Source organism: Dreissena polymorpha, chromosome 1, assembly GCF_020536995.1.
Source record: "Dreissena polymorpha isolate Duluth1 chromosome 1, UMN_Dpol_1.0, whole genome shotgun sequence".
NCBI classification, from domain to species: domain Eukaryota; kingdom Metazoa; phylum Mollusca; class Bivalvia; order Myida; family Dreissenidae; genus Dreissena; species Dreissena polymorpha.
Window position 1 is genome coordinate 81,183,685 of NC_068355.1, and position 26,017 is coordinate 81,209,701.

The 26,017-nt window shown below is 37.8% G+C and overlaps 3 protein-coding genes across 10 annotated transcripts in view; 1 reads left to right on the top strand and 2 right to left on the bottom strand.

Annotated features, from left to right (window-relative positions):
- Nucleotides 1–5,133, top strand: part of LOC127837597 (di-N-acetylchitobiase-like) — a 55,017-nt gene extending 49,884 nt beyond the window's left edge. The window contains exon 11 of the mRNA XM_052364858.1: nucleotides 4,624–5,133. The gene's annotated coding sequence lies outside the window, so the exon portion shown is untranslated. The remainder of the gene's footprint in view (nucleotides 1–4,623) is intronic.
- Nucleotides 1,437–19,717, bottom strand: LOC127837617 (hsp70-binding protein 1-like). Of its 5 annotated transcripts, XM_052364878.1 has the most exons (8): nucleotides 19,184–19,368; nucleotides 17,732–17,894; nucleotides 7,082–7,245; nucleotides 6,632–6,797; nucleotides 6,190–6,411; nucleotides 4,616–4,771; nucleotides 3,124–3,332; nucleotides 1,437–2,405 (listed from the first exon to the last, which is right to left on the bottom strand). In XM_052364878.1, the coding sequence occupies exons 3-8, from the start codon at nucleotides 7,214–7,216 to the stop codon at nucleotides 2,328–2,330; spliced, it is 966 nt and encodes a 321-aa protein (XP_052220838.1). In that variant the 5' UTR covers nucleotides 7,217–7,245; nucleotides 17,732–17,894; nucleotides 19,184–19,368; the 3' UTR covers nucleotides 1,437–2,327. The 5 variants fall into 5 exon arrangements, with proteins under 5 accessions (XP_052220838.1, XP_052220831.1, XP_052220827.1 ...); XM_052364871.1 differs by lacking the exon at nucleotides 17,732–17,894 and having other exon boundaries at nucleotides 19,292–19,594; XM_052364867.1 differs by lacking the exon at nucleotides 17,732–17,894.
- A 1,194-nt stretch (nucleotides 19,718–20,911) lies between these two features.
- Nucleotides 20,912–26,017, bottom strand: part of LOC127837647 (RNA-binding protein 1-like) — a 29,917-nt gene continuing 24,811 nt past the window's right edge. For 2 of the 4 annotated variants that reach the window (XM_052364910.1, XM_052364905.1), the window contains exons 4-6: nucleotides 24,831–24,950; nucleotides 24,230–24,372; nucleotides 20,912–24,044 (exon numbers count right to left, since the gene is read on the bottom strand). In XM_052364910.1, coding sequence (XP_052220870.1) covers nucleotides 24,267–24,372; nucleotides 24,831–24,950 — 226 coding nt within the window. In that variant the 3' untranslated portion in view covers nucleotides 20,912–24,044; nucleotides 24,230–24,266. Of the gene's footprint in view, nucleotides 24,045–24,229; nucleotides 24,373–24,830; nucleotides 24,951–26,017 lie in introns of those variants that run through there. The other 2 variants (XM_052364914.1, XR_008029427.1) reach the window with 2 other exon arrangements.

The following is a 26,017-nucleotide window of genomic DNA, read 5'->3' on the forward strand; positions in this document are numbered from 1 at the left end:
TGCTCCCCCCAAATTTTTTGTCGTCCATGTGTGTGTCCGTCCGTCCACAATTTTTGTCTGGGCTATTTCTCAGCAATTAATGACCGGAATTTAATTTAACTTTATGGGAAGCTTCACTACCAACAGGAGATGTGCATATTATCAGCCGGTTCTGGTCGGATGATTTTTCACAGAGTTATGGCCCTTTGAAATTTTCCATTAACTGAACGTATAGTGCAATTCTTGTCCGGGCTACTTCTCAGCAACTATTGACCGGAATTCAATGAAACTTAATGGGAAGCTTCACTACCAAGAGGACATGTGCATATTATCAGCGGGTTCTAGTCAGATGATTTTTCACAGAGTTATGGCCCTTTGAAAGTTTTAAGTTGCTAAACCATCCATCATTTTTTTTGTCCGAAGTTATGCCCCTCAAGACTTTTCCTTTTATCTGAATTTTATAGTGCAATATTGTAACAAAAAAAAACCTTGGGGAGCATCACCCGTCTCTGACGGTTTCTTGTTTTTAAATAACTTGAACGACACACTAAAAATTTGGGACGTATATTTGTACTTTTGTACATGTTTTTTTTTTTGGGGGGGGGGGGGTGGTTTGGGTGGAGTCTATTGTGGTATGTCAGGCAAGTGTTATTTTGTCAAAGTATGCATCAAATCTGATCCTAAATAAAGAAATTGTGGCAATTTAAGAAAAATTCATTTATTTGACCTTTGAATGACCTTGAATCTCAAGGTAAAATAAATAATTTTGCTTAAATTGCCAGGTACAGTACCCTCCTGATAGTAAGAAAGTATTTGAAGTTTGAAAAGCCTTGATACTTTAGAAGTGAAGTGCATCTTAACACAAAATTTAATAAAATTGTGTAAGTTACTAAGTCAAAAAAGGGCCACAATTCTGTCAAAATGCCAACCAAAGTTATGAAACTTGTCCCTTACAGTCCCATTATGATAGTTAGCCAGTGTTCCAAGTCTGAAAGCAATAGCTTTGATACTTAAGGAGTAAAATGGACCAAAACACAAAACGTAAGCAAATTTTGATTTTCCAAGTATAAAAGGGGCCATAATTCTGTCAAAATGCCAGTCAGAGTGACATGACTTTGCCTGCACAGTCCCCTTATGATAGTTAGTAAGTGTTGCAAGCATGAAAGCAAAAGATTTGATACTTTAGGAATAAAGTGGACCTAAACACAAAACTTTGAATTTTCTAAGTATAAAAAGGGGCTTAACTCTAAAAATAATGCTGACAGAGTTATGCACCTTGATCTACATAATTGTCTTGTTGCCATAAAGAAGTATTCTAAGTTTGAGTTAATGATCTTTGATAGTGTTTAAGTTATTCGACTTTATAAAAAACTTTAACGCCTACGCTGGGGCAAGTAGTATAGCTCTCATTTTTCTTCGAAAAGTCGAGCTAAAAATGAATACAACAGCTCAATTAAAGCCACTCATTGAACATCCTGTATGCAATATAACAGCAAAATATGTTTTTATTTATATGCTGATTGGTCACAATCATATACAGTGCCAGTCAATGCTGTCCAGCTACAGACATCAGCAAGGCACTGATGAGATGTTCTGCTTTCAAATACATACTCTATTGGTAGAACATAAATATCCTCAACAAATTGCTCTCTTTTTATGTCCCCCACTATAGTAGTGGGGGACATATTGTTTTTTCCCTGTCTGTTGGTTGGTTGGTTGGTCTGTGTGTCTGTCTGTTTGCGCCAACTTTAACATTTTGCAATAACTTTTGCTATATTGAAGATAGCAACTTCATATTTGGCATGCATGTGTATCTCATGAAGCTGCACATTTTGAGTTGTGAAAGGTCAAGGTCATCCTTCAAGGTCAGAGGTCAAATATATGTGGCCCAAATCGCTTATTTTATGAATACTTTTGCGATAGAAGATAGCAACTTGATATTTGGCATGCATGTGTATCTCATGGAGCTGCACATTTTGAGTGGTGAAAGGTCAAGGTAATCCTTCAAGGTCAAATATATGGGTCAAAATTGCGCATGTAATGTCACTTTTGCAATATTGAAGCTAGCAATTTTATATTTGAAATGTGTGTGTATCTCAAGGAGCTGCACATTTCGAGTGATGAAGGGTCAAGGTCAAGGTCATCCTACAAGGTCAAATATCAAATAGGGGGACATTGTGTTTCACAAACACATCTTGTTATAAGTTTGAAGATATAATCACATGTTATGACACACAAGCCATCAGAGCTACAGAGCGAGGGCATCTTAATAGCAGTAATTCAACACTACATGCCAAGAAACCACACAAGATATTTTCATGCCAGTCATTCCTCCTGTCTTTGGTGTGCTATCTAGCTACATCAGACTCCACACTGTTATCACACTTCACCAAGGGAAGTAACTCCTGAACATATTGATACTCTTCCTGAAACAGAAAACATTCAATGTGTCATGTTACCTGAGGCCATAACTTGATGTCACAAAACATCAACTATTAAGAAATAAATTTCTCAGCTTGTCAACGATGATAAGGAGTTATGATGCCAAAGTATCACAGACAGTGAATAATGGTGCAGTACATAGGAATTGAAATAAAGCAAACTAGCTTTTTATCTTTTTGTGTCCCCTACCGGTTTCACTGGTGGGGACTTACGGTTTGTGCTCTGTGTGTCTGTGAGTCCGTCCGCCACACTTTTCTGGATCCTGCGATAACTTTAAAAGTTCTTCATATTTTTTCATGAAACTTAAAACATGGACAGATGGCAATATGGAGATTATGCACGTCATTTCATTTTGTTCCTACGTCAAGAATTCTGGTTGCTTTGGCAACAAATAGACTAGAAATACTGCTGAAATTGGTGGGTTCTGCACACTTTTCTGGATCCTGCGATAACTTTAAAAGTTCTATATATTTTTTTTATGAAACTTGAAACATGGATAGATGGCAATATGGACATTATGCACGTCATTTCATTTTCTTCCTACGTCAAAAATTTTAGTTGCTATGGCAACAAATATATAAAAAAACAATGTGACAATGGTGGAGCTGGTAGGAGACATATATTGCTTGGCAATAGTCTTGTTGAAATAAGGGCTGTAATTTTGTTAATAATATCATGGCATTGCAGATACTTGAAACTCACCTGAAACTCTTCAATGCCCTTTAGGTCGCGTAGTTTCTGTTCTAGAAGAGTGACAAGATTGAGTTCAGCCTTCTGGCACTCGCGAAGACTGCGTGGGTGATTACGTATGACTGTGAGAATGGCAGAGAGTACGTGCTCATGGAACAGAGAATGTTCTTCAGACAGGTGGCCCACCAACTGGTCAATCATACCCATGTCACACAGAATATCTAAAACATACATGTGCCATTAAAAATGTATGGGCCATGCTCTGTAAAAAAGGGGTTTAATGCATGGGTGTAAAAACCCAGAACAAGGTATCACAGACTCTCTTCACAGGCTGATCAGAGACAACACTTTCCCCCTAAACTGGATTTTTGCTAAGAAGAGACTCGTGAAAAGAAAGATATCAGAAAAGTGGAAAGTGTCGTCCCTGATTAGCTTGTGCAGACCGCACAGGCTAATCTCGGATGACACTTTGCGGACATTAAACCCCTTTCCACAGAGCACGGCTAATATACATTTATGTATATACCATAATTAACCATGAATAATACAGTTTTTACCCCAAATTTCAATTCAAGATGTTGATGTGTAATATATTGATACAGATATCCTCTAGAAACAAATTTTCAAAATTCTCTATTGAGCAATCACAAATATTCAATCATAATAGAGGTCATGTTTGTTTTCCAAAAATGCAAAACCCGATTATCTTGCAGATGTAACTGCTGTTGTCGACATAACAAATAGCTGGTAATGTTTTGCATGGGTAGGTTGCACCAGTTAGGCAGTGGTTGAGTAGTTTAAAAATCTAAAGTGAGGGACACTTGAACATGTGAAAGTATGTTATGGCATATAATATTATGATAGATGTATAATTGTTGAATATTTTTTAACATTCAACATCAAATAATTATCTTGTCAACACTGCAACCAAAGTAAAGGTTCATATCAAGCCCATCTTTAAAAATGTCTCTATTGGTTAATATCAAGCCCACGTTTGCACATCTTTTATTATTGACACCTATTAAACCCACCTTTACATCTGTCAAAATTGGTTAATACTGGTACAAACAAGCAAATTCATTGAATTGATATCCCCCGCCCTTATACTTCTGGACACAAGATATGGCCCCGGATACAAAAAAAGCATTAAAAAAAAAACAATGGGCCATAACTCCGTTATTATTCGATGTTGTAAAATGCCATTTGGCGTGCATCATCCTCATACCAAATTTCAATGAAATCTGCCAAAGCACTTCCAAGATATGGCTCCGGACATAAAAGTGCCGGACGGAAAGACGGACGGACGGACAAGGCCAAAACAATATCCCTCTGCCTATGGCGGGGGATAATAAAGCATACCTTTACATCTGTCATTATGGGTACATTTCAAGCCCTCCTTTACATCTGTCATTATTGGTACCCATAAAGCCTGTACCCACCTTTACGCCCGTTATTCTATATCTGTACCCACCTTTACATCTGTTATTCTACCATCTATACCCACCTTTACAGGTGTTGTTGTCTGTAAATATGGAGCTGAGCATGAAGGCAGACTTGATCTTCAGTTTCTCCACGTCAGCCTGCATGGCCCTCATCACCACAGAGAAGCCGTCCTGGGAGATGAACTGGTCCAGAGCATCCTGGCTGTCACGTGTCAAGCCTGCAACAGGGACAAGTGTTTTTATTTTTTATTTTAGGAAATGTGACTGGAGTCTTTTGGATTGGAAAAACATTCACGTCATTGTGTTGTTTTGACTAAATTTGGAGGACAAACACCTGCTAGAGTGCATTAGCACAAAGAAATAGAAGTCAATAAAGTATTTTTGAGGAACAGTTTGGATCTTGAAATGTGACTGGACCTTTGATCTTGAAACCTTGTTCTATTGTTCTATTACAGTAGACTCTGTGAATACCAGATTCTACGAATACCGGAAATCTCCCAATTCCGAACCGTCATGCCAATCCCCTTCTATTTCTTTGTTAAAAAATGTTGAATAAACCGAACTCTCTCAACACTGGAAACTGAACGGATATCTCCTTGAATCTTGTCATTTCCAACGTAAAATATATTGAGTACACCGGACGGTCCAAATTCTCAAGATGCCCGAGGTGTGTAAATTACAATATCAAGTCAGCACAGCGCGTTCAATATCACACATTCCGCTCGCGAAATTATCGATAAAAGGATTAAAATACCATAAAGGTGTCAAGTCATTACCGCGCTATTGAAGTCCGTTTAAGTAATGTAAAACAAACTGTGAATGTATATTATAGACGTGCGGTAACAGCAAAAAAGTGATTGACGTGATCGTTTTATTAAGCCAATGATTAACAATTTAATTACAAAATTAATGCATGCCGTTGCGACGATCACTTTCTTCTGATCTTCTCGGGTAGTTTTTAAAGATCTTATAGCCATGTTTAAAACGCTTAAATGGTTGTTTGTTTGTTTGTCAGATAAAACTTTGAGAAATATGACCGTTAAATATCCATCCATCTGTCTGCAAATTCATTCATTGCTTTTTCATAATTTTAACCACTTCAGTATTATTAATCTAAAATCTACAAGTTTTCTCAAGTCTAAAAGAGATTGATCTAGGACTTTTTCAAGAAATCGTGAAATTAGTGCATATGTAGGTTTTGACAAGACTTGGTGAGATTATGAATGTCTTGAAAATATGAAGCTGCTTTTGTGTGTTTGTATGTTTTGTGAAATGTGTTATGACTTGAATAATGAATTGTTTGTCCACAACAATCGTATTTGTGTCATAATTCGTCATGGTACATGCAAATGGTTTGTTTCATTCTTATATGGCTTTGTACAAAATGCATACAATGTATATTTCGGCAATATTCCTACTCTTGGTAAACCGGAACTCTCTGAAAACCGGACGATCAGGCCGGTCCCCAGACCGTCCGGTTTACAGAGAGTCCACTGTATTTACTATTTTTACAACTTCTGAGAAGAGTTAAAAAATCTATCCATGGTGGATATAGCACGCTCCACAAAAGTGTGATAAACCATTGCCATGGTGTGATAAACCATAACACAAAAGGTATACGCAACAGTTTACTTACAAGAGATTGCATAGAGAGCCTTGGTCCTTACAGTGGGATCGGTGTCAGTGTCCAACATGGCTAGGAGAGTGGGTAAGAGTCCAGCCTGCAGCACGGCAGCCTGGCAGTACGGGTTGTTCTGCGTTAGGGTCGCTATGAGGTTCAGGCACTGCCAGCGCAACTCTGGCTCAACATGCTCCAGACACAAGAGGAATATGGTGAACCCTCCAATCTTATGAAAATCTGCAAAGTTAAAGTTGTTTACATGACAGTTTTGTGAGTCAATATATTATGTTAACAAAAGATTTCTGATCTAAAGAAAGACAATTTTGAATTTGTTGAAACAATAACTTTTTACATCAATGTATTTGAAATCAACAGGTTAACTTCTGAGAAGATCAACTCAAGCAGATACTTTTGAAACACTCAACACATTCGAATACTTTCAGAATACATAACTCACCCATTGCAAAATCGATGCTATCACACCAGTTTATGAGAGACTCTAGAGCCTCTATCTTGTCATCAGCATCACTGTCGTTGTCCTGGATGATAGAGATGCTCTTTCTCATCTCCTCTACATGGCTCACGCTCATTGAATTGAGGGCTTCGTGCAGCCACGCCTTGCGCTGTAAAAATATTAGCAACCATTATTATTACAGTGTCTGTTTCTTTCTCAAATAAAAATCCTACATAATAATAACACTGGTAGATGTGTTTCTTAAAATGTTGAAGCTAATAATAAAATCAAGCTTTTGATAGAATGTGTCCTCACCCTTGTTTAATATTTTTAAGCAACATTACAATACCATTATTATAATAACATTAAAGGGAATTTTAAATAGTTTAAACATAATTTTTCAAAGATATGTCATCTTAATGACATACAGATCTATAAAATATGTGTATATACCTCTGGATCCATTGGTTGGAAGACTACATCTTCCTTCTTCTCTGTGTCAGCAGTCTGTGCACAAAACTTCAAGAGCCCTTTCATATCCTTTGGAAGCCTCTGTGAACGGTTGTCGTTTGGGTCTTCACTTGCCATTGCTTAAGAAGTCTATGTGGCCTAAAATACTAATATAAATTTTTAATTAAAAAAGCAATTCTTTTTCAGAAAATGCATCAGATTAAAGAATCTAATTCTAAAGATGAAAATTGCAATATCTTATTTCACTCCCGCTGAACTACGTTACAATGAGAGGTGCGTCTGTACGACAGCGCGATACAGCGTCATAACTACAACGGTTACGGCGTCTTTCCACAGTTTGTTGACGATACGGGAATTTGTTAAAATAAATGGTAAATAACGGTTATCTTAAATAGTTTTTGTATGTGTAAGCCAACGTTTATTTAGATACGGATATTGTGTTCCTTTTTCATAGCCTGCCATGTAATTTATTCCTATCTTATCAATAAAATGGAAGTTATACAGACCTGTATAGACAACTCATAAAATCCTTGAATATAATTCAAAGTCTGACGTTAAACAGAAGAAAATGCAAACAAACGTAAGAAAGAAAGAATATTGAATCAATCTTATCAAGATCTGTCTCAAAATTAACTGTATGTAAGTGTAACGAGATAAATTTTGATTAATTAAAATGTTACGGCGTCTTACAGATAGTGTTACAGTACATTTACTACACCATGTTTAAGGTTACGGTATAGTATCGACAGGAACTATGGGTTTCGGTAAATATCAAGTTCGGTAAATTGTATTTATATAGTAAATATTGTGGAGGTTTCGGTAAAATGGATCTTTATAGAGGTATACCTACAATCAGGTGTTAATGACACCTATTATTGGCTTTCATCAGGGGCATATATTTGCAAGCCGGCGATTATTTTTTATTGACTAATTAATGCAATGCCTACAGTTAAGAAGTTAGGGGCATGAATGAGCTGCCACTGAAACTTTAATTGGATACGACCTTTAGCGCCTCGGACCCGAACGTAATATGAAGGTGCACATTGGCGAATTAAAGCAGCATGCGCATGGTACAAAATAAAAATAAATGACAATATTCACAATAAGCGTCTGTTTTATTTAAAAGCGCATTATTTAAAGAGAATTCAGAAATAAAGACTTAGAACCTTTACACGAGTTTATTCATTTGTTTTGGCCATCCAAAGCTGGTACAACAACAACAACATACAAAGATTTAAGAACATGTTAATAGTGTGTAATATGTGGGATGAAAAGGCCGTGTTACGTTACTGACTATATGATTATGTCTTAAGGACTCGACTATAGTCAGAGGTCGGGAGGTCTCCATGGCCGAGAGTAAGCCGGGCTGAGCAACAAGAGTTCCCTCTTAATAAAATGCATATATATCAATTTGGCTAGCAACTGTTAATAGTGGGTAACGCAACAACCCAAGAAAACGCAACGCAACACGCAATGCAACACGCAAAATCCGGGTCGCCAAGTACTGTGGGCGAGTCCCGGGCCACCAGAATGACGCAATGCAACTCGCCCCACGCAATTGGGGTGACGGACAACAGTCAGTGTAGCAAAGTTGAGACACAACATGTGTCGTGCATTAACACCGACTCATATGCAATATAACCCACAGAATTATATATATAATTACATTATAGTTTATTATTTTCTGCCCAACTGCCTAACCGTAACTCCCTGTTGATTGGCGACACAGAGGAGCCGGTGAGACAAGCCCAATGAAAAATGAAGCCTATAGTGAAACCCTTGATGTTTTTTGCCCAACTGTGGTTCCCTCAAACCACCGTGATAAACGACCGAATTGTAAGAGGGTGCACAGGTCCCAATGTGAGTACTAGTATACATTAACAGCTCAGTGAAAGTATATTACTGTACCCAGCCCGACTGACTCTCGGCCAATGTAAATTTTCCCTCCCCAAAAAACAAAACACGACAAGTAAGCCATAAATTGTTGAGACGCGTACAAATAAACACACTTAAGAAATACAATTTAAAAGTAATGAATGCTTCGCAGTTCCTCAAGATTACGAACGTTTAAGTTATTAACACTTTTAAGTGAGGCAAGTACCGGAAGAACCTGACATAGGAATTAACTGGTTTAGAGTGAATAACAAATTGTCACGAATCACACTTAGAAAATACAATGTAAAGTAATGAATGCTTCGCAGTTCATCAAGATTAGGAACATTTGGCATATGCCATGTGAAAATAATGAATGTTTCGCAGTTCATCAAGATTACGAACGTTTAGGTTATTAACACTTTTAGGCGAGGCAAGTACTGGAAGAACCCGACATTGGAATTAACTGGTTTAGAGTAAATAACAAATTGTAACAAAAGTCCACCACAAATCCAACAAGTTTTTTGTAATAGTTCAAACACAGTGGAATGTCTGGTCCCATAAGGCCAAGAGCGTTTCCTCGATATAGAGAATGTTCGAAATATGTGAAGGCTGTATAAGGTTAAGAACGCGGATGATGACTGTTATTCTATTCATCGAACACCGAGGCATGAACAGGACCGTGTTGAAAGCCCTTGCAAAGGCTGCTTGACAGGTAGACTGGTAACAATGTTGTAGCAGAGTAGACGTTCTTGGTATGGTTTGGCCACACATATGGAGGACCTTTTCGCTCGTTGGGTGAGGTGGAACTTGTTATGAAGCCTCGGTACGTCACCGCTGCTTGGAACAGACCAGTATTCCAAGCGGTATGTCTGGGTTCTGTAACAACAAAACTAGAGCAGTAATCAGTTTATGGTGTTAACATACAATTGACATAAACCAACCCTAAATTGCATAATAAGTTTCAGTATGCGAGGAGTTGTGTTAACGTATGCCGGAACAGTATAACATAAAACTACAAAAAATGCAACAGGAAGTCACAAGGATTGTTCATCATGAACATTAAAATTGTCTTATTTGTATATGTCTGCATTTGTATGTCTTAAGCAAATACAAGATAACACAGGCAGATCAAAGTAAGTTTATTAAATACGAGGCACAATAGGAGCAAGCTGGGTGGGCTGGGCGGGAATTTCAAACCAAGAAAATGTGTCTGTCTGCAAATGTTCGTTACCGGATGAAGTAATCAGACTGGACTTTAGACAATGAAAACCGAGGGTTCCGAATGTGAACAAATAGACGACGAAACAGCTGAATTGCATAAATAATACAATTTATTCTTAAAGGAATAAATTGCTTTATTTAAAGAGAATTCAGAAATAAAGACTTAGAACCTTTACACGAGTTTATTCATTTGTTTTGGCCATCCAAAGCTGGTACAACAACAACAACATACAAAGATTTAAGAACATGTTAATAGTGTGTAATATGTGGGATGAAAAGGCCGTGTTACGTTACTGACTATATGATTATGTCTTAAGGACTCGACTATAGTCAGAGGTCGGGAGGTCTCCATGGCCGAGAGTAAGCCGGGCTGAGCAACAAGAGTTCCCTCTTAATAAAATGCATATATATCAATTTGGCTAGCAACTGTTAATAGTGGGTAACGCAACAACCCAAGAAAACGCAACGCAACACGCAATGCAACACGCAAAATCCGGGTCGCCAAGTACTGTGGGCGAGTCCCGGGCCACCAGAATGACGCAATGCAACTCGCCCCACGCAATTGGGGTGACGGACAACAGTCAGTGTAGCAAAGTTGAGACACAACATGTGTCGTGCATTAACACCGACTCATATGCAATATAACCCACAGAATTATATATATAATTACATTATAGTTTATTATTTTCTGCCCAACTGCCTAACCGTAACTCCCTGTTGATTGGCGACACAGAGGAGCCGGTGAGACAAGCCCAATGAAAAATGAAGCCTATAGTGAAACCCTTGATGTTTTTTGCCCAACTGTGGTTCCCTCAAACCACCGTGATAAACGACCGATTGTAAGAGGGTGCACAGGTCCCAATGTGAGTACTAGTATACATTAACAGCTCAGTGAAAGTATATTACTGTACCCAGCCCGACTGACTCTCGGCCAATGTATATTTTCCGCCACAAAATTGGTGAAAGCAATTTCCCCAGAAATTTACATTCCTTGCAACAGATTTCTCTTTACAACTTCAATGAGACCATCAAGATAAAAATGGAGCCCCAGAGTATTTAGGTGCACACCATCCGGGCGGAAAAAACCCTGCTCGTCGGCGGAGATGTCCGGCCGCCAGTAGTCCGACTTGCCTGTGGACGACACCTCCACACGACCGAAGCGATTGACTCTCCTCATCTTGCGCATGTCCTGTAGATCCCAGCTACCCCGGTTCAGGATGTCGGTCCATATGAGGATTGTCTCAGGCCAGGCATCCCGGAGGTAGCGGATTTCAGCACGCATGATGTCTAAGAGGTCCTTAAGGGGAACCTTGATGTCATTTCCACCCAGATGGATGACAGCAACCTTAGGGGTGTTGTTAAATAACACTGCCATTTCAATTTCCTTGCGCAAATCCCCCCAGCCTGCTCCCCTGCAACAATGCCAAGCAACTTGCTGTTCGAGCCTTGGTACATTTCCCGTCAAATAGAGTTGGGAGGCCCAGTATGGAATGGAATCGCCTATTACCCACACATCTAAAAGGAATAAACCATAATGGTACACAAATTATCACAAACGAATATATGGGTGTGTTATTTTCTAACGGATGTAAGATTTGTAGGCAGTAGACTTCCAGCGGCCCAATTCCATAATGGCCTCTGTTGTGACACCCTGTGTTGCTAAGTCTGTTGCCCTGCCAATGCGGAAACTATGTGTTCTGAAATGTGAGCTGGAAAACTCTGTTAAGTAAAGGCACTTCTGAAGTACAGCATTGAATTGGTACCTTGTCACAGCTTTTCCATCTGCATGACAAAAGAAAGGACCCGACACTGCAGGGCGACGTGCCAAAAAACGTTGAATTGCTTCTAGCGGGCAAGGTGGGGAAGGTTCACATGGAATTTTGACCTGTATGGGCAAGCCATGTTGATTAGTTTTAAAAACATTAAGGGTGATAATAAGCTTCCGGGCACTTGTGTCGACCTTTATTGCTGGATACTGTATTCCAGAGTTTGGTGACAATGGGTTAGTCGCCACTAATTCGCTCACTCGGAATAACCCAAAGTATGCCACGCTGAACAGAGCTTGAAACAGAGTTGACTCATAAATGTTATAACATGCGTTGGGGGCTGCTTGGCAAATAGCCTTTAAGATAGGCCTTGTAATGGGATCCCTTGGGTCGGGGACTTTATTTCTGGACCTATGACAGCCCTCCAGCGTTTTCTTAACAATAAACATATCGAATAGGCACTGGCCGCCTTTTATTTTTTGTAAGTAGTTTACACCAGCAATATATGTACTTATCGTGCTAGGTGCAAGACCGGATTCAAAGCAAAAGGTAATGAACAAAATGACGACCTTGTCTGTTACTGGCCAGATCAAGGGGAAATTATATGTTGTTCTGAACTGATCAAAAGCCTTTAAACTAGTGATGTATGTTGCCCGAGTGTTCACGGAAGTGCCTGCCACTGTAAGTACTGCTGCTCTTTGGTGAAGATATCCCAAAGAAAACTGGGAACGTTGTCCGGTATGTCTGCTGCTTCTGGCGCCAGAGCCCTGAACCGTGTCATCTGAAAACGAGAAAGTGCATCGCAAATGTCATTGCTAGCACCTGGAACATGTGAGGCCTTAATGAGGATATTCTTTTGTAGGCATCTCATGGTTAATATGCGTACCAGTGTCATCACAGGTTCTGACTTGGCTGAAAGTTTGTTCAGAATGTGGACAACAGCAATGTTATCACAATTAAATCTAATTTTCTTATTACAGAGATCATCACCCCATACAAACATAGCAACCACAATGGGAAACAATTCTAAAACTGTAATGTCCAGGAGTAGGCCCTCTTCCAGCCAGGCTGGCGGCCAGGCCCCTTGGCACCATCTCCCATGAAAGAAGGCACCAAAGCCCAGGCCTATGGCACCTGCACTGTCTGAGTAAAGTTGGGATTCCTCATTTGAGATCCAAAACCGGTCGTGAAAAACAGAAATGCCATTGTGGTATTTGAAAAACTGGAGCCACATCATTAAATCTTTGCGTATTTCTTTTGTTAATCTGCAATGGTGATGGGGTTTTGTTAGCCCGCAGGTTTTGTCGATCAAGCGTCGACAAAAAGGCCTTCCTAATGGGATGGCACGGCAACAAAAGTTCAAAGAGCCAATAAGAGACTGTATTTCTTTAAGGGTTGCCTTTTGTTTTGACACGAGGGCTTCTATTTTCTCTCTAACTTGTTGTAGTTTAGGTTTGGGGATGCGTATTTCCATTTTGTTGGTGTCCAGGATCAAACCCAAGAATGTCAGGATAGTGGTGGGGCCATCGGTCTTTTCCTCAGCGACTGGAACGCCCAAGTTTGATGTTACCGACCGGAAAGTGGCCATGTTTTCTAAGCAAGAGGTATATGATGTGTTCGCCCCTAGAAAATCATCTAGGTATTGTATTAGATCCCCTGAGGTGAAATTTTGTTTTATGCAAAACTTTAGGAATTTAGCAAAACGTTCAAATATAGCACAGCTAATAGAAGCGCCAAAAACTAAAGCTTTATCAAAGTAGAACAGATTATTAACTGAGAAGCCCAACAAATGAAAATCTGTAGGACTGATGGGTATCAAGCGAAATGCTGATTCTAAATCCATTTTAAATAGGTAACAATTCTGGCCAAACTGCTGGATCGTGTCCACCGCTGCATCAAACTCGGTGTAATGAACTGAAGTAAAGATTGGATCAATGAAATCGTTTATCGATCTTCCCTCCGGAAATGACAAATGGTGAATGAGTCTGAATTTACCTGGAGTTGATTTTGGAACCAGGCCAAGGGGGCTTACAATTAGGTTTTTAAATGGCTTATGCGTAAATGGGCCAGCTACCCGACCCGCCGAGATCTCATGATTAATCTTATCCAGCAACAGTATGGGTTGTTCAATTGCTGATTTGAGGTTTTTTGAGTCACGCCCCGTCCTAGGACCCGTGTAATGTAATGAGAACCCATTCTTAAAGCCGTCAATTAAGAACTCTGATTCAGATTGATTATAGTTGTTACAAAGTTTTTTGAGGACCTCAATATTTATAGGAGAGTGTGCTAGTGAGTAAAGGTTATTAGAAGTGGAAACAGTTTTAATGTCTGTTTGGTCGACTGGCGAAGCCTCTGCCACGGCCTCGAAAGGAGTTGTTAGGACGTCCTTGGGTTGAGCTGAAATGTGGTGGCCGGGTTTTCCATGATTGTGCTCCAAAAGCTTGTCTTTGGGCTTGTGAGTGGATGGGGCAGTTCATCTCTGCGTGTGACGCACCACAACTGGAGCAGTGGTGGGCAAACTTACAATTTGGCCAGGAGCATCTGCCTTTGTTATAATCATTACAAGTGTATCTCGGGTTTGCATTTGATGTGTGAGCGGCATTTTCCCTCAACGAGATGCAGCGCCACCACAGGTCATTGTTGATGCAGCCCCAAGACGCCGGGGTCTGAGCTTGGCGGAGACGGAACTGTTCGTCGTACGTCCTCCATGCTGAACCGCCTTGGCGGACTGCACATTCACGGATTGTGTACGCATAGTGAAGTAACTCCGATGTTTTATCAGGATGAGCCTTCAAGTAGATGGATGAAAAAATTAAAAAGGCATCGGTCCACTTTTCAATGGACATGATCTTGTCTTTGCACTCAGACTGTTTGGTTTCTAATTTGCCTTCTGAATTGATGATCAGATAACCCCCTGAGCAAAGGGCATTCAGCTCAATTCCTCCTTTTAGAAGGATTGCCAAGTTAATATACTCTCCACGAATTATTTGTTGTTAAATTTGAATTGGTACGTGGATGGCTAGATCGTCGTTTGAAAGGCGGACTTGCTGCAATGCAGCGGTGTTTGAAATAGCAGGACTGCCGATTAGGGGTTGTTGCATGAAAGGTGTGTTTGGTACGACAGACTGTGTAATGGATGGACGTTCAGGGTGATCAAATGGTGGTAAAGTGTTTCCCACCGAGCCACACCCAGCCGTGTTAATATCTCGCACAATGCCAGACTGAGCAATAATGTGTTCGAAATCGATTACATTGCGATTATTACCCGATTCCCCCGAATCTGTGGGTCCATCGATGGGTGGTAATGCCTCCTGCGCCCAGCGTTTCCTACCATGACCTCTGCCCGACATGGTTTACGATTACAAGCGATTCAATTTCAAACCAAGAAAATGTGTCTGTCTGCAAATGTTCGTTACCGGATGAAGTAATCAGACTGGACTTTAGACAATGAAAACCGAGGGTTCCGAATGTGAACAAATAGACGACGAAACAGCTGAATTGCATAAATAATACAATTTATTCTTAAAGGAATAAATTGCTTTAACACACATCTTAAAATGTCCTTCTAGTAATTACAGTAAATCCTGTACTAAGCCTCCAATGAAAAAAATAAAAATGTGCCATTCCAGATAGCTAAATGATAATATGTGGTGAAATGAATACATTGAGAATATTTGCTTGTTTGCAGTGAGATAAAAGAATATATCATCATCGGTAAGGGAGATAATTCGTATTTTCATGAGCGCGTAGCGCGAGTGAAAGTGTTGAAATTATCTCCATTACTTGTGATGATATTATCGAATATGTTACGGTAAGCAAATAAGTATTATATTTATTATATGCTATCTTATTTTGTGTATATCAATATTTGACAATTTAAAGAGTTATTTCAACAAAACGTGTTTTGAGCGCCAAACTGATGACGTACGTCATTTGTAGCAATGACATAAAAGGATATAGTTCACGGGTATTTTGGGATTTTGATTACCTAGCATATAACGAATAATTTTATTAATAATGTGCTAGGCAGTGAAATCCCAAAAATATCCGTTAAATATATCCTTATAACTCACGGCTGTTAATGAAGTCATCAATTCCGCGCGTGTATCTACGTCATATTGCACACGCGCAAAATGAATTTCGTTGAAACGCATCAAATGGCCAAAAATGAATAAGGTTAAATAAAGATAGCATTTAAGAAGTAGAACATGTGTTTGTTTGCCGCATATCTTATATATCTTATATCTCACGGCAAAAAAACTAATAGTATCAATTAGTCAGAAGGACACATTAAAGGGTACACCATGATACTTGATTAAAATAAAAACGATTTGAAACACATGGATCACCTGATTCAACATCGCTAGTTTAAATAAAGCAATTCATAAAAGAAAACAATTAACCCAATCAGCACTATTGACGCCTTGATACGTCTTTTGCAAATAAAGTATTTCCAAATCAGGCAGCTCCTTTAGGAGCTGCTTGATCAGGATGTACTTTATTTGCCTATGCGTTACCAAAGAAAAAGCATTTGACTAATGCCAAACCAAAAGTGAACATATTAAAGTGAAGTGAACATATCAAACAGTGTCAGTGAAAGTGCTCTTAAGTATTCAAGGAAAACAGGTCAAACTTGAAAGTGCACTGGCCTATAGTTACTTAGGCGTATTTACAAGCCTTTTTATGGCGTGTCATGGAAGGCCTCCACGAGTACGATTTCCCGCACGGGCATGTATACAGTTTGTCTCCGTGTTTCCCTTGTACATGATCCAGCAGTTCAGCCCTTGAATTAAGAACTACCCCACAAAAGTCACATTGTGTTCCTTTTTGGTACTCTGCTGTTGGCAAGTCTGCAAGTGTCGCCTTAAGCACGACTTGTAGCCAAATGATGTTCCACATTTACATGAAAACGGTTTCGAACCTATATGTTTGTTCATATGCACTTTCGTGGTATTTCTTTCCACATGTTGCACAAATGAACTTACACACATTGGCATGTTTCTCATCACGATGTCTCTTTAAAGCAGCGCGATTATTGAACCTCTGGCTACAAGATTCACACAAAAATGGGGTTTCTCCGTGAACAACTCTAACATGAGTCCGTAGATCATATGAGGAGGCGTAAGTTTTACCACACGTGGGACACTCTTCCTTCTTCTTCTGGTGGACGGAACGCTTATGGCGGTAAAGATTGCCCCTAGAGTTTGTATTATATGGACAGCTGGGGCATGAGAACAGATCTACCTTCTGTTTTGTGGCAATAGGCGTCGATGTACACGGTCCAGATGTTCCCTCAGGCACATCGTTGTTGTTCCAATCAATGACGACCTCAATACTAACGTCCAAAATGCTATTATCGTGGAACGAAATCTCCATGTTTGTAAATTTGCCTTCCTGCAGGCGCTGTAACGTTGCAAAGAAGACACCGTAACCTGTTTTAGTCGTAAGAGAAGATACCGTAACATGTACGCGGAGTTGACATGCTACAACTATTTTGCAAAATCCGATAGAAATCACCAGTAATACTATTCACATGGGCGTCACATGTGTGTAAAAGAGTGAACTTGATACAAACCATTGAAAATAATTATCGTGACAGAAACTGCAAGCCAGAAACAACGAATTAATTAGATTTTCTATGTTTTGAGCTTGAAATTCTTTTTTTTTATCATGATTTCACGCTAGAAAATGTATCGATAGCTTCGGTAGCGAGTAAAGAAACATCAATAAATAAAAATTAATTATGTGTACGTTTAAACAAAGAATTTACCTGTTTAAACGCGTGTGTATGTCTATAACTGTCAAGACGCTGTAACCGTTGTAGTTATGACGCTGTATCGCGTTTTCGTACAGACGCACCTCTCATTGTAACGTAGATCAGCGGGAGTGTATTTACTTTTCTGACTCATGTGTTCAGGTGGGCAAGAAACAAGCTTAAAACCAAGTTTATAGGTTTATTTTCACGAGTTATTTTTACACCATATTTTTGGTCAAAATAAGAAATACAAGACGTTTATCAAGATTTAGAGAGAAACTAAGCACAATAATAAACAAATTTAATATATTGGCGACACAAAAACTGCCAGAGACTGAGAGAGATATTCTCCAATAATCTACAATTAAAGTAGTTCTGGTTACCATAACTTAAAATGTCGCTTTTTATGATTTTTGACTGGCGTGACTTTATAGTTATGGACCAACCCCATTAGGAAAGTCAACCAGAAATTCCCAAAAAGTTGACAGTTAACAAAGACCGGTCCAAAACAGCTTTTAAATGCAGTTATTGGCCCAAATCAACCACTTGATCGGAAAGATTGACATTTTTCACATTTAACTGATATATTTTTTCACAAAATACTATCTCAAACTTTTAAAATTTATCTATTCTGCTCTTACATATATGAGAAAAACAGGGATGTGACAGACTTACTTGAAATGCGAATCTCCCGAGATTTCACAGTCATAGGACGTTATTTCTATTTTTAGTAACATACCATGTGCTTAAGTGTTTTCAAATTCAGAATGACATTTCCCGGTATTTCAGATTATTCTGGCTTGTTTTGTAAACAAATTGTAGTGTAAATACAAACTCCAAGTAAATATTATTTAAAACTACCTGATAAACACTGAAATCAGTCTTATAATCCACCAGACGTAAGTTGTTAATCACAAATAATAGATTTTAGAAAACGAAAGTAATGTTTACAATTTCAGCATAAAATGTCAAGGTCAATGCGAAAGTATCCAAATGAAAACTCGTCACGTGACAAAGCGACAATGGCGTTAAAATTGTGAATTTCTGACTGATGAGAGCTATTTTCATCTATTGTTAGATGCATTTGAACCTTAAAATAATCACCGATGCAGTACTTTATATTCATTCACCAATATATGTAGAAATGTATCCAAGAAAATGAGCTTTCTTTGAATTATAGCGGGACAAAAATATGTTACGAATCTGGGTGACATTCGATACGGGGATGGCTTCAGTGTACAGGTATGTCAATACTATATAAACTGTACGCTGAAGTTTCTTTAGCTAAAATTAAAGCATTATTGTAAACCTCTTTTATAATGCAATATTTTCAATGATACATATTTTAACAGACTACACTTTTTGAAAAAAATCTTATTTCCAACAAGTATCACTGTAAATAGGCAAAAAATTAAACAAAAGTTATTTTAATTTCGGATAATCTTTTCGGACGTTATAATTAATTACCTATTTTGACAAAATATCAGTCAGTCCTCGATGTTCAACACAACCGTGCTTGTTTCATCATATATTTAACAACCTTTCTTTTCGCAAACTTCAGTTTACTGCACTTACTTTTTATGATATAAACGAATGTTCACGAAACACTTTCACAACACATCCCGAACTTTCTAGACATAAAATAATTGTGAAATAAAAATCGCAAAATTGTTACAGGTTACAATATACTAAATCATTTTGGTGTTCAATGCTATACCCTCTAAAAAATGGAACGTCATTTATTTGAAGACACAATTCTCTGTATGTGCACTTGCCATGACTTTATTTTTGAATATTTCTGTGTGCATGTGGTAGGGAAAACATTGTTGTATACTACAAATTCAGTGTTTTGCTTATAGGTTGGAGACTACATGAGATTTTGACAGATGGCGGGAAACCCTCATCAACTGGATATCAGCCGGTAAAAAGGTGGCCTTAAAACAGTGACCGTTGATTCGCGTCGAGTTCTTTCTTACATACTGCATGACCTATCTTTTTTATTGTTTAAATCCATTCGGTTTGGCATTCTCTTTAAGAAAAGGTATGGGTATGGGGGTGTCTATGCGCAAAAGTTTGACTTTATTTTTCGTTGAAGTTGTTGATTTTGTTAAGGAAATCTTTTGGTATATTGTGACCTACAGGTTATAATATACTCAATAGTTTCCCTTCATAATTTAATGTAAAAGCTACAACTTTAAGCGAAAATAAATGCAAAATTTTGCAGATAGAGACCCAATAACCAAACGTTTTCGTAAAGGCCATTCTAAGCGGAATCGATTTATGCAATAAAAAAGATATGTCATGTTCAAACCAAGAAAGAACTGTTTCTGCGACTGTTTTTGCAACTTTTTTCCGGCAGTTTCTTAGTGCATTGCGTTACTATAGTTTCTAAGTTTATCATATTCTTATGGCACATTGATGTTTCATATATTCCGCCTGCTGGTCAATTATAAGGACCCGGATTGTGCATCACTTCACCCTTATTAAGTTATCAGACACACGAAAGTTGGGACGAATTAGTGCTATAATTTCCAGCTATAATTTATTACTGGAAGATGTCCTTAGCGCCACCTTGGAAAAAGCATTGGTTCATTTATTGATTCATCGCAACAGGTGGCCCCCGTGATTAACGGCCGTGGGCGGGTGTATCCGGAGGAATACCAACCTGGACAGTATGGTGACCACCAACCAAAATCGCATGCTTTAGGTAACGTGATTTAAACAAGGCCGCCTAGTTGAGAAGCACAAGTACCAACCCATGCCCTCATAGGGCAACTGATTGCCACTTACAAGCAGCAATTGAGTTTGCATCTAGTGAAAAAAAAAGCCAAATAGCAGAGTAATTCTTATCTGGTAACATTGGCTTTTGTTAACATTAGTGTTCCATCAAAGAATTGTACTTTGCAAAACTTACTTGCATGAGTGGAGCAATTTCATCATTACTGGTAACATCAAATTTTTACAGTCAGGTTTATCATAGTCTCAGCAGACAAGTCTCCACAAATCAAAAACTGTCAACAACTTCACAACTAATAAAATGAATGTGGCTCTTTCTGGAGAATATTTGAAAAGCACCCTTATTGTTTAGCTATGCAAACATGATAACAGAGCCATTCCTAAAAGTAAGAAAGCTTATTGGTGTGGCAAAACAGACTCCCGTTTTCAGATTTTACATTCTATAACAATAACAAGACATTTAACTTTGTACATTTATTTACTTAAAACATAATCTGCATATGCAATAGTTTTTCAATTTCTTGATATTAAGCATCATCTATTGATACTTCCGGTACATGTACACATGACAAAACTTGAACAAACTTGGACCACTTAACAAATTATGGATTACAGATTCAGGTCCAATTTAAAGTGTTTATCTGACATCAGTCAAACAAACTTACCTCTGTTAATTACATCTCAATCACATTTTCAGCTATTTTTAATTGGTTATAAATAGAAACTTTAATTGAACAATCTTTAATAAAAAATATAGACAAGACAAGCATTATAAGAAATATTATTGGCAAGTTTTGCAACATGTTAATACCTATGTACATATAGATACATTGAACAGTTTCTGATAAATTATATCAAATTTCTGAACTAACACACCTTCAAGTAAAATGATTCAAAAATTCTTCTTTTAAAAGAATTTTGACAATCAATGAAAAGATATCTGTCAAGGAGCGAAAAATCCCACAGTTGAGTTTTCAATATTTATCATACAAGTTTCTTAAAATACAATATATACAAATACACATTTAAAAGTAGATGATATCAAGAACATCATAATACCAGGAAACATATTAAGATCATCATAAGAAACTCATATCCACTGTTAATCTATATTAAATTAAATTCATATTGTGGTTTAAAAACAAAATGACATTAAAATATGTACTATAAAACCATTAACATTTGTTTAGACAATCTTTTGTGGCTTATCCATATATGACCATTTCATGGGCACTAAAATTAGTGATTTTGATTTCATTAAAAAATATCAAACACGTATTATGGACTTTTGTCACTAATTACCATTAAAATACAGCACTACAGGACTTCTATGATTATCAATCTTTCAAATACACAAAAAACACATATGTATAATGCAAACATGGAATGCAACATAGGGAGACACTGTTAGCAAAATTACCAGTAAACTGTGAATCCCAATTCACAGATAAAACAATAACCGAATGTTAAAAAAAAGCCATTTACCAATTCATTGCAATTATAAACAAACTGTCATAAACTCAACATTATTACCGTCTCCGTATGTAAGCTCCAAGACAAAGCCAGTCAAACTGCACAAGGTTCATTGATATTTTCAAGAATTCTCTTCCTCATGATTGGAAAAAAAACATTCAGGTAAAGAACTAATAAGCAGTAGACTGACCCCAATCATTAGTAGGAATTGATACTAGTAATAATGAAGAATTTACCAGACATTTTGGCCAGTTTCATGTGGGGACTTTCACATTGTTTTTACACTGTTTATACATACCAATTATCTAATGTCCAAATATCAGTTTATACAGAACTAAAATGACCCTGAAATGGGAACTCTGAAAAATGGAAACTGTTCACTAAGTGTTACATTGTTACTTGCACAAATGAATTTTTTATTGAATATACTGTATTATTGGCCAAGAAGCTAAATCATATATGTAATTTTCTTGAAATCTGCACTTTGGAGTGTTAAGCAGACAAGACATAAGAATGACGCACCTTCAAGCAAATAATATAATAATGCACTTATTTTTTGGGCACTTCAGTTATGTTTCGTTTCAACCAAAAAAATCAAAAAAAAATTCATGTCCAACAAATAATAGTGGTTTTACAGTGCCTTACAATTTTTGTACTGAATGCAAACATCTTTCATTCATCATATTACAAAATTTCAGTTAACAGCAAGTTAATAGTCATCTAAATTGTACAACAAAAATACATAATAACATGTGTCTGTTCTAAACCAGTTTACATAACACAGGCTACAGACACAAGAACTCCTGTCTAAACCAGTTTACATAACACAGGCTACAGACACAAGAACTCCTGTCCATACTAAGCATTAATATGCTGTTGCTGCTAAATGCATTTACTGAATGAGCAAACAAATTGTCATAGTAATATATGTATGGTGTTACTGAAATGAAATAAATCTGGCTTTGACACAGTTCAGAACAAGAGCTCAGCTGTTGGAGACATATGCCACCCCCCCACAAGGCTTTGAACTAGTGACCCAAATTTCAATAGGGGTCATCTACTGTCCAAGGCTAATGCATATGTGAAGTATCAAGCCAATTGGTCAATTTGTTGACGAGTTATTTATAGGAAACGATTTTCACACTTATTGTGATGGTGACATTGACCTAGTGACCCCATGGTCATTACTGTCCAAGACAAATGCACATGGGAAGTATAAAGCCAATCGGCCAATTTATTGCGACTTATAGATTGGAAACAATTTGCACACTTGTGACAGTGACCTTTGACCTAGTGACCCCAATTTATGTAGGGGTCATCTACTGTCCAAGACCAATGCACATGTGAAGTATCAAGCCAATCGGTCCATTCTTTTGAAGAGTTATTGATCAGAAACAATTTCCACACTTATTGTGACAGTAACCTTGACCTTTGACCTAGTGACCCCAACTTCAATAGGGGTCATCCACTGTGCAAGGCCAATGCTTATGTGAAATATCAAGAAAACCGGTCAATTTGTTGATAGACTGACAGACCAACATCCAGCAAAACAATATACCCCCTCATCTTGGAAGTGGGGCATAATAAAACAGTAAAAATTAATCAAAGTCAATGCCTTGAAATGTCTGATCTTAATAACACAAACATGCATTCATACACTTGAAAGAACATACATTCAGGATAATAGTTGCTTTACAAGTTTCATATGTTCCAGAGTATATCAAAAAGAATAATGCATTTTATCTAATTTATCACTTTCCTGAGAGATCAACACTGTAATTGCTGAAAATGAACCAAAAAGTGTGTATATTAAAGCTGTCCTGTTGTACATTATTTACATTTTCATATATGATGACTATGCTACAAAAAAGTAATTTTCTCTATTTTAATATAAGACAAGAAAACAATGTGAAGGACCAACATGGAAATAAGAGAAGAAGAATATACAATACACTTAAGATGATCATTATGGTTGTGGTGTTACTATGAATAATTAAACACAAAGGATATTATATTATGTCCAGCTGCTGTCTATCCATTTATATGCTGACCCACAGCTTAAATTGTTGCCAAAGTCTGCATGCAGCTACACAAATACTGCCATTCGTTTCTGAACACACTGAAATAAAATTGTTCAAATGAAATAAGCTACACACAGAAATAAGCTACACAATGAAATAAGCTACACATACACTAACATTCATTACCTGTAAAACAGCAAAACGATGGAAAAACCAATACCGGTATTTAAAACAAGATGCAAATTAAATGGTTTAAGGTATTGCATCAGCGAGATGCCCATACCAAAACGTCATCTCAAACTACCACTTCTCCACATGTTTTAATCGTCCTTGTCAGCGTATGGTGAGCGAGATCGGGATCGAGACTTCCCGTTCCTGGCAACAGGCGAAGCGTCTCTTGGAGAGTCAGACCTGCGGGTACGATCCCTGGAACGATAGCCCAGTCACAGTAACACATGTCATAGCTAATACCACAAGTACAATGCTCTCAAAATAAAACTCTTTGAAAGTTAACGACTTAACATTTCACAATTTACATAAGTTTTCGACTAAAATTTTCACAATTTGAAGTAATGACTAATTTTTATCACAAGTATGGACTGTTGGTTAATCTTTTTTTCATAAATTGAGGGGGGCCTAGGTAATAAATATGGGGAAAAAAAGTTCTGCCCATTGATTCTGATCACACGTCACCTAGACATCAGTGTTCACAAACTGTTTTAAACTAATTTATCTTGATGAAGAATTTAAGCATAAACGGGTTTATTATTTTCTGTTTTACAAATACAAAGTGCGGGCTCCCCGCCAAAGTCCTCAATTTTAGATCTATCAACATAAATTGTAAAGATAATGTGACATTGTTATTGGTTAGCAAGGCTGCATACCTGCTGGTTGACCTCCTTGGTCGTTTAGGGGAAGGAGATCGTCGCCGTAGTGATGGGGACACTGACCGTCGTCTCACAGATGGTGAGGGGGAACGCTGTCGGCCTAATGGTGATCTTGACCTAAAAAATACAAGGTGTTAAAAACATACTTTAGGCCCCCACAAGAAAACAGGCTTAAAGCCTTTACAAAACCTAAATTCCATCAATAGACAAATATTACACAAAATTAACTCACAATACAGTATAAAACAAGTGATGTATTTGTCAGAAACACAATACCCCCTACTGCGCTGCTTTGAAGCCGTATATTTGACCCTGACCTTTAAGCATGACCTTGACTTTTCACCACTCAAAATGTGCAGCTCCATGAGATACACATGCATGCCAAATATCAAGTTGCTATCGTCAATATTGCAAAAGTTATGGGCAATGTTAAAGTTTTCGGACAAACTGACTGACGGAGAAGTTCAACTGCTATATGCCACCCTACCGGGGGAATAAAAATCTACTTCAAACATGGAGACCTTAGGCCCAAATACGTTCACCTGACACCCAAATAAACTAAATTATTCTTTTTTTAAATAAAAAGGAACCATTTTCTATATTTCACCAGAATGTAATGAAATAATAATCTAAATTTGTTTTATTAAGATTGAGCAAACAACAGTTGCTAATGGTGTTCACAAGGTTTTATTACAGCCTATAATTATTTATTCCCCGCAGACAGCCGTATTTTTAAACAGACCAGATCCATCTTTCAGCTATGACCAGATATGATTTGAACACAAGAAACCGTCGGAGACAGGTGATGCTCCCCAAAGGTTTATTTTGTCACAATATTGCACTATAAATTCAGATGAAAGGAACGTCTTGAGGGCACATTAGTTGGGGGGACAATAATTTTTTTCTAGAAAATTTCAAAGGGCCATAACTTTGTAAAAAATCATCCGACCAGAACCCGCTGATGATATGCACATTGTTTCTTGGTAGTGAAGCTTCCCATAAAGTTTCATTGAATTCCGGTCATTAGTTGCTGAGAAATAGCCTGGACAAGAATTGCACTATATGTACAGTAAATGGAAAATTTCAAAGGGCCATAACTCTGTGAAAAATCATCCGACCAGAACGTGCTGATAATATGCACATCTCTTCTTGGTAGTGAAGCTTCCCATAAAAAGTTTCATTGA

What these genes read in the sequence shown, in the direction of transcription:
- LOC127837617 (XM_052364859.1), bottom strand. Translation starts at nt 13,804, where the DNA reads ATGGATTTAGAATCAGCATTTCGCTTGATACCCATCAGTCCTACAGAT.